This window comes from Penaeus vannamei, chromosome 11 (assembly GCF_042767895.1).
Source record: "Penaeus vannamei isolate JL-2024 chromosome 11, ASM4276789v1, whole genome shotgun sequence".
NCBI classification, from domain to species: domain Eukaryota; kingdom Metazoa; phylum Arthropoda; class Malacostraca; order Decapoda; family Penaeidae; genus Penaeus; species Penaeus vannamei.
Window position 1 is genome coordinate 40840271 of NC_091559.1, and position 8517 is coordinate 40848787.

General features: G+C 38.0%; 1 protein-coding gene across 1 annotated transcript; it reads left to right on the forward strand.

The window, feature by feature from the left end:
• The first annotated feature begins 246 nt into the window (after positions 1 to 246).
• Positions 247 to 5002, forward strand: LOC113803169 (uncharacterized). Its single transcript, XM_070127295.1, has 6 exons — positions 247 to 388; positions 2624 to 2733; positions 3039 to 3194; positions 3542 to 3616; positions 3866 to 4030; positions 4771 to 5002. The coding sequence occupies exons 2-6, from the start codon at positions 2631 to 2633 to the stop codon at positions 4842 to 4844; spliced, it is 573 nt and encodes a 190-aa protein (XP_069983396.1). The 5' UTR covers positions 247 to 388; positions 2624 to 2630; the 3' UTR covers positions 4845 to 5002.
• Positions 5003 to 8517: the final 3515 nt, after the last annotated feature.

Below are 8517 nucleotides of genomic sequence, written 5' to 3' on the forward strand. Positions count from 1 at the left end.
TATATTTGCTATTTCCTACAATAGTTCTGCTTAATCAATCACTATGACATTAGTATCAATGAATCCCTCTGTCTCTCCTGTATCCAAATATAGAAATTATTGCACAGAAAACCGCCTCCTAAACCTCCACATTCTTATCCTGATAGCAGGGGAGGGCAAGAAAGGCACTAAGGAAATTGCGGTCTAAAATACAAATAATATACATAATCAGTTGCTAGATTGTCTAATGAAGGGGGCTGTGACCCCTGCATTTCCTTTATGTAGAGCTGCTGCCACCAGCCCCCACCCAGGAAAACAAAGAATCCTCCACGTATTCACGGCAGGAGAGAGCATTAGACAGACTTGGCATCAGGCACTCCTGCGTGTCGGTCATACGCTCTTTCGTGCTGTGAGTATGTGGAGGATTCTTTGTGTTCCATTACAGGGGTTGGTGGGTTTAAACAATATAGTGAGTTGTTCTGTGTATATGCATATTTTACCCCACAATTTCCCTGGTACCTACATACTCTATTGGGGCCAAGAGTGTTGTCAATGGGGGGGTTTCCATGCAGTAATTCCTACATATTTGGATAGCAAAGAGTGAGAGAAATCCGTTGATATCAAAATTGTCACAATCCATTATTGAGAACTTTTGTGTAAAATTACCTTTTTTCTCTTTTTAACTTGTTGCTTGTGCTATTTAGTTATTCTATGCCTAGGTTATTGTGTAAGGAACTTATTTTCTGTGGGCTTTATGATTAGAAATATGTTGCTTTTTCCAAAGTACACACGATATCAATATTTGTATTAATTAAATTAAATACATATTTACAGTAAAAAGTGAGAAATGTAATGAAAATGGTGTTAGAAATAATGTAGCCACATTGATGCTGCCGACCATTAGCATGAGAGGTGGCGAGATAGATGCCCACGTTCAAGGGTCTGCCTAAATAGATTTTCAAATAAACCTTTGTGGTAGTGTTCATAAGAGGAAAATATTGAAGGGATAGGATGGACTCCATTTTCCTAGCAAACTCCCTTCATGTATATCTGATGACATTTCTTGATTGAGAGTAATTGCATGTTTAGTCAGCAAACTGTCATGTCAATATATGTACACACAGGACTTTCTTTGCTTTCTTTGCTTTCCTTGGAGAGTGAGAAGCAGAGGTTAGAGTCTGGATTTCCGAGTATGTGTGCGCAGACTTCGATAATCGATTTTGGTGTTGCTTTTGCTTTCTGTAGATTGCTTGATATGCTTTTTTAGCTATTACTGTAGTTTTTCTTCTACATTTGTTAAGTCTTTCTCTCCATATTTACTTATTTGTGTTTAGTGCTATGCATAAACTCTAATATTTCTACAATTTTTTAAATATTTTTCCAATCAATACTATAATTATTATTTTTAGGTTTTATATTTTCTAAGCAGTAATTTTTGTCATAAACTTTTATACATTTATAATGTTTTCCTCCAGTGTAGTACATCATTTGTAGATATTAAAGGCTGACTATTTTATTTACTCTACAATACACTACAACTTGCTTTTGAAGTAAGGGATTTGTTACTGTGAACGACACACCCACTAGAAACTAATGGTCGTATGTTTAAAGAAATTTTGTAACAGAAATCAGTTCTTGACACAATTTTCTTAAGCCAGATTCTTCACAATTGTAGGAAGTCCTAACATGAGGACTGTCATTTTCAAAAATGAAATGTTCTTATCCCCTTGCCCTATTTTAGTACTTTATTAGCACTTCAGGTTAACTTATAGAAATGTAACCTTAAGAGCTCTGTGACAGTGTTTTGGATTTAGTCTCCGAGTGGTGATATGCAGTGGATATTTTCCTCATATTGTGGTAAATATGAGGCCTGCTCTATGAGAGAGCAGTGTCCATATCCCTTTATCTCTGTGCATTGCTCTTGGCAATATCATCCTGAAGTATTTATCCTGAAGGTTATGATATGCAACTGCAAGTACTAGGTCTTGCATTATGAAGTCATGAAAAGGTTATGAATTATGTTCGCTTTTGGAAGAAATTCAATGACAGTGAATAAACTACCCAGTAAACTTTGCCCATTTAGATCTGACATATTTTGTGTTGACTTCAAGCATAGTTTTTTTATAAACATATATTGCAAGGTTATTATAATTAAAACTTTTATGAGGTACATTTTACTTTTATTGCATTGAGGCACAAAGAAAAAAAAAAAATTAGTTATCATATTCAGATCATTTTTTGCAAGTCAGATCCAGTTTTTTTTTAGCAATGATCAGTTTCATATGTAAATAATCCTAATGAATAGCTGATGTATTGTTTATATTTATGTATTTAGAGTATGCTTGTATCATTTATTGAAGTTATGAATAGAACTGCAGAAATAGTGGCTTATGTCCCACAGAGGTTAACAGACCAGTGCCACACATAGAGAGAGTTTGGACCAGTCACTTACTGGGCAGTAGATCACCAAGGAGGTCTCGTATCTTGGTAGATTGAATGAGATGGAGGTTTATCGGCCTTTAGCTTGAGTTTAGACCTTATAGTTTGTGTCACTGTGTGTACTCTTTTGGATAGTTGGAGCCCTTATCCATCGCTGATACAGAATTGTTTATGTAGCAGGGTGATGACTTTAAAATGATTCCAGATTCACCATGTCGACTGCCACAGTACCAGTAAATGACCAGGAAAATTCCATTGCTCAGCGAGGGGCAAAGATGAAGACACACATGGGACTGGGAGTTCGCAGTGCACAAGGCAAGTCCAAAGATTCTATTTTTCTTTGCTTCTTCTAGCTTCACTCCTTTCTCTTCGTCCTCCTCTTTAGCTTTCTCTGTTCATTTTGAAACTAAAGTAAAAAGTAAAAAATAACAAAGCTTGATAAATTGCAATGTTGATTTAATTTGCAGTTAGGTGTGCAGTACACGTGAAGCGAATATTAATGCCCATTTTATTATCATCTCTCTCCCTTCTCTCCTTTTCTTTTCTTTTTTCTTTTCTTTCTCTCTCTCTTTCTCTCTTGTATCCCCTCAATTTTTGTTGTTGATTATTTATTTGAACAGGAACATCACAAGGTCTAGCAGTTCACAGTCAGAAGAAGTTCAGTCAGACGTCAAATATATCTCACATGAAGCCACGTTCTTTTGGAGACATCAGCAACCGCATGGTTTCTGGTAGTGCAGTGAAGAAGACACAAAAGCAGACAGTTCTTGCTACATGTAAGTAAAATAGTGCAATTTCACTTTGAGGTTCATTTAGTACATATTAACTAACCCTACCCCCTTTTATGCTTAGTGTCTCATGATTTTTTTGCACAGAATAAAAATTAAGCAATTAAAAAACAATTTGTATATTCAAGTATGTATAATGTCACAAAATTCATAGGAACTGAAATACAAACTGCTATGTAATCTTTTGAATGGTCATGCAGGCATACCTGAATTAATATGCATACATACAACTTTGTGAAATTCAGTGTGCACTGATGAGTTCTATATAAATTGATGTGAATGGAACAATCTCAATAAACCAGTGATAAGAAGCAATTATTCTTGATGTTCCACAGCCATGCCACAGATAATACAGAAACCCAACGCAGATCTGGAGCCTGAGTTCTTCCCAGAGATCAAGGAAAAGGAAGGTGAGAAAGGCCGAGTCAGTCAGTTTAGATTGTGGTAATATGGCCAGTGTTAATTGGATAATGTGTCTTCAGGTTCTTGGGTACCTTATTTAGCATGTAACCATTTCATTGGTTTCTTGGTGTTATTTTATATTTTTTATCCGTTATTCTTGTTTCCATTGATGTTAATTTTTTTTCCTTCATATTTGTTCATATTGAGAACAATTGTATTGTAATTTCAAATGATTCCTTCTGTTCCTTCCCCCCCAGATTACTCCGACATCTTCCCAGCCTCGCTTAACTTGTCAGACCAGCACATCAGCAAGCTCGTCAGATTCTGGGAAGTGTGCAGACGACCCGAGTTGAGCAGCCTCTCTCCTTCTAAGATCCCCAAGTCACCCCCAAGGTCATTCTCCCTCATGTCCACCATGAGAGGTAGGGTTTTAGAACTGTATTGTCGTTCCATCTTCATCCCAGTACTGCCAGGAAGATGTAGTGGTCACTCTAGTAATTTATGTAATGTTTCAAAGACTGCCCCACAAGTGCTTAGTCAAGTAGTTGACCTTGTGACCTCACCTAATTTCCTTTACTTGTGTTTTTTGGGGGGAAGAGGTTACTTTCACTAATGCTATCAGTATTGGTGCTGATATTATTGTAGGCATTATAATTATAAGAAGATAAAAGAAAGTATTTTATAAAATCAAGGAAAAGGGTAAACAGGTGAGGTAGGTAGTACTAGCAATTTGCGCATTGGTGACTTAATTACTGATAGAGCCATCCATGTGTAAAGACTGTTAATAAATTAAACTCGGTGGTCCTGACATGTACATACATGCCATCCCCAGTGCCATCAAATAAAAAAAAAAAAAAAAAATCTCTCCCCCTCCCTCCCTCTTTATTCCTTATTTCCTTTCTCTCTTTTCATGCTCTTTTTCAAAAAAAAAAAAAGAAAAAAAAATCCTTTCACTTAGTAGGGAAATGTTTAAAATCCATTAATTTGGGGATCTATTACCTTGATGGTTAGTGAAATCTATTACAAGACCACAATCTTGGCTAGTCAGATGTTAACAATTATTTGGGTTATTACATCCATTACTGTCAAAACTAAATTATCTGAATATTAACAAGTGTGTGTTGTAAATATGTAATTATCATGATACTCCTCTCTTCCACAGAGCCTGAAAAAGTGAACAAGTTGGAACCGGTAATGGGGGAAATATTTGACCTTCCTCCACCATCCTGGGAATAAATGTGGCCCGAGACTGATCAAGCATCTTCGTCTTTATGAATGATTTCCCCACCCCCTTCTATGGCATCTTTATTCTGAATATAATAAAAGTGACAAAATTGAAACCTTTACATATGTTTTCTCTTTTTAAATTGTTTTTTAAAGGACTAGGCCAATTTTTCTGGAAAATGCAGGTAGTTGTAGTAGGATATCCCCCACTTTTTTGTTCGCATTTACAAGCTGCATTTTTCATAGGCGTATATGTATTTATCTGTGATACTCCTTTCCAAAAGTTTTCCATTAGCATAAGTGCACCTGAAGTATTTTAAAGTCGGGTGAAAGAAGGTTCTGCAGTACCGTGTTGTCAGCATGGAGTATAAGGTTATACTTTTTGATAATATGTGAAAATTATATCTACATGTTTCTGTTTTTAATAAAAGTCCAAAGAAAAAAAAATACATGAAATGTAAGTTTTATTCCCTTCAGCTTCATAGTAATATATTGGAAATTAGAGATTTTTTTTTTTTTTTTTTTTTTTTACTGATAAAGTATATGCTTGTGTTATTGTGTCTTGTCAAATAAAAGTCATGAAGTGAGATTTGGTGAAAACATAAACCAAAGTGCTAAACATCTAGTCTTGTGATTTTCAAAGTAGAGGGTAGGAACCGTCTTCTAAAAGACATCTGGTGTAAATGTTTGAATTACTTTCATATAGGCCTATATCGTTGTAAAGGAAAGCATACTAGTTTACCCAAACCGATTTAACTTTCTGCTGTTAGAGGATAGAGGGAAGGGGGCCAAGGATTTATTAAGTGTCAAAAATGGTGCATTATACGGAAAAGTCCCCCCAATGCCTTGCTCCTCGTTGTGGGGATTAGGAGACAGGGATAGACTTGAGACCCAAGGGAAGCAATTGACCCTATCTTGGGGCTCAGCATCAACTAATTTTGCCTGGTCTTTTCTTCTCCCCCTTTCCTTTTTCCCTCTTCATCCCCTTCTGTCCACTAAGGTGTGAGCTGTGCTGAAAGGATGAAAGGCTTCTTTGTGTCAGTCATGAACAGCCTCTAGGAGCCATGGGCACAATATTCCCTTGATTAATAGCCTAACCCTTACCACTCCTGGAGACTCTGAAGAATAGACTGTTTCTTTTCCCAATATATTTACATGCAATGTCTTATCTCTGTCCCACATATCCTAATATTCTGCCCTCACTTTACCGAAGCCCGTACCCTTACTTTCCCTCATATATCCCTTCCCCGACCTCCCAACCTGTCAGACAGCCTTACAGAATCCCCCACCTTTTCCCTTGATAACTTGTTCTCCTTCCTCAGACGCATAAATATCCTTCGTTCGATCTAACCATCCATTATCCTCAACCCTTCCTCTTTTCATCAATACCTATCTTACCTCATCTACCCTTTCCCTCTTCTCCTTTAAATGCTATACTATCATAGAATAAATGACCGTCAAAACTTGACATTTTAACTCTAATAAAGAACTTTGAAAACCCTCCCAACACAATACAAAACCATAGTGCTATATGACCTTTGATGTCTAGCACATTTATTTTCTTGTCATTATTACTTGCTTCCCAATATATTTCAGGCTCACCACGGCCAATAATTGGTATTTTTACTTTTATTAGGGGCAGTAAGACTTGTGCCTTCATCAACAAGCCTATCTAAATTTAATTTAATTGGTTTCCCGACCAGTTATACTAACACCTCAACCTTCCGAATGCACCCCGTCCTCTCTCCCAACAGTCTCCAATCGATCTCCTACTGCAGTCTTCATTTTCTACATCCTCCCCCCTCATTATAAGACTTCATCCATATTGTCCTCCTCCCCACATTAGTACATACACCATCTTCCCGCCCTCGTCCTTCTATTGCCTCTACCTCTGCCAAAGTTTTGAGTACTCGATTCTTCATGATTTCTCCAACAACTCCTTACTATGCTAATACCCTTCTCTTCCAACAATGTCCCCAAATACAAGTAGGCAAAGTTTCCTTTCGTAGTCGTTTCGAACCTTCATACCTTGTCAGGGTTACATCTGGCCCAATATTGCCAAGATTAGCCTCTGTAGACGTGACCTCCCCAATAATATTTATTTTGGTGGAGTGCCCTTCCCTGTCCAACCATATCGGCCCCTTCCTCGTTAATGTCAAATGTTGGCGTTTGGCCACCTAGTCAAACACTTACTTCACAGCCCGCTGCCCTCTATGTGCCCAACCTGGTCATGACCGTTCAAATTGCTCTGCTCAGTCACACGCGTGCCAATAATGTATTTTATAGGAGCTGCCCTGCCTATAAGCTCGAATCAGAGGTAGCAGTTCTCAGATTTAAACTAGGCCTCAAGTAAGGCCAGACAGGAAGCACACAGACAAGATTTCTTTCTCTCTCTACCTATTCCAAAACTGTCCTTCGCTCTGCTCCTCTCCTTTCTTCTCAAGATGTCTCCGTATCCCTTCCCTCTACCCCGAACCATCCTACCTTTACTCCTCCTCTCCTTCAGTCAAATTCCATGTGCCTTCTAAATCCAGATACTCCAATCTCTATCACTTCTCCGATGCCTACCCTCCCCTCCTTCTCACTTAACCTGTTACACCAGACAACCTAAACGTTCCACTCCACCCTTGCCTACTACATCCTCTCCTACACCCTCCTTTCCCTCTGCTCCTCGGATATCTATCCCCTCTTCTCCTCACTCAACTCCCCTCCAGAAACTCTTGAAGACATCCAAGAATTTTTACTCCCAACATTCAATGTATTTGCCGATATCCAGCCCCTCCTCCTCAAGTTCCCTCCACTTCTCTTCCTCACACTCTTTCGCAACACACCCTATCCTCTCCTCCATGTGCATCGTTGTTTGTTTCATAATAGCTCTTTGGCCAGTTTTCCTTAAACAATGTTCCTATTGCTTCCCCAACCATAGATACACTCCATTCCATCCAATCGCCCTATGCACTTAACCATTTCCTTTACTAATCTCCGCTTTACTTCATTTGTACCCCCTATTTACTCTTTTCACTACCATAATAACCTATAACACTATAACCTTTGGCATCGAACACATTTTACTTTAATCGTTAACTCATTTTTTTTCCTTTTCGCTAGATTTTTTTTACTATAGTGCTATAAGACCTTTGATTAGCACATTTATTTGTTTCAACCATTAACCATATTGACAGTCAGACTTATTTTTTAAAAATCCTTAATTGCTCCTAACGCCATCCTTTCCCCCCCACCAAACCCTTTTACTTCGCTTCGTCCGATCTTTCCACCGACCCCAGAAGGCCCACTTTGGGAACCAATACCTTAGATCTCTAAGTAATGGTCTATAATTTCAAGCCAATCTCCTCTCTAATGCAGCTACTCTTTCCTCTAACATTCGCTGAAATTCATGTATCAACTCCCATCCTTACTAGAAACATCTGGAGCATGGTATGTTTGTCTTTTCTTCAAATTTTTAGTTTTCTCTACTTCCATTTCTATCATTCTTGATAGACGGCACACCCTGCCTTTCTTATATTTATCATATTTTTATTCTAATCTTTACGTTTTTATATTCTGGTTTCCTGGTGCATTCAAATTTCCGCTCGATTTCCATGTCCTGTTCATGGACATGGAAAGCTCTTCTCTTTTAAGGTATTATATCTTGAATTCCATCATTCCCTCACTGTCTCCCTTTCTC

Coding starts and splice junctions, on each gene's coding strand:
- LOC113803169 (XM_070127295.1), top strand. CDS start 2,631: ATGTCGACTGCCACAGTACCAGTAAATGACCAGGAAAATTCCATTGCT. Junction 2,734..3,038: donor GGGAGTTCGCAGTGCACAAG/GCAAGTCCAAAG, acceptor TTATTTGAACAG/GAACATCACAAGGTCTAGCA. Junction 3,617..3,865: donor AGAGATCAAGGAAAAGGAAG/GTGAGAAAGGCC, acceptor CTTCCCCCCCAG/ATTACTCCGACATCTTCCCA.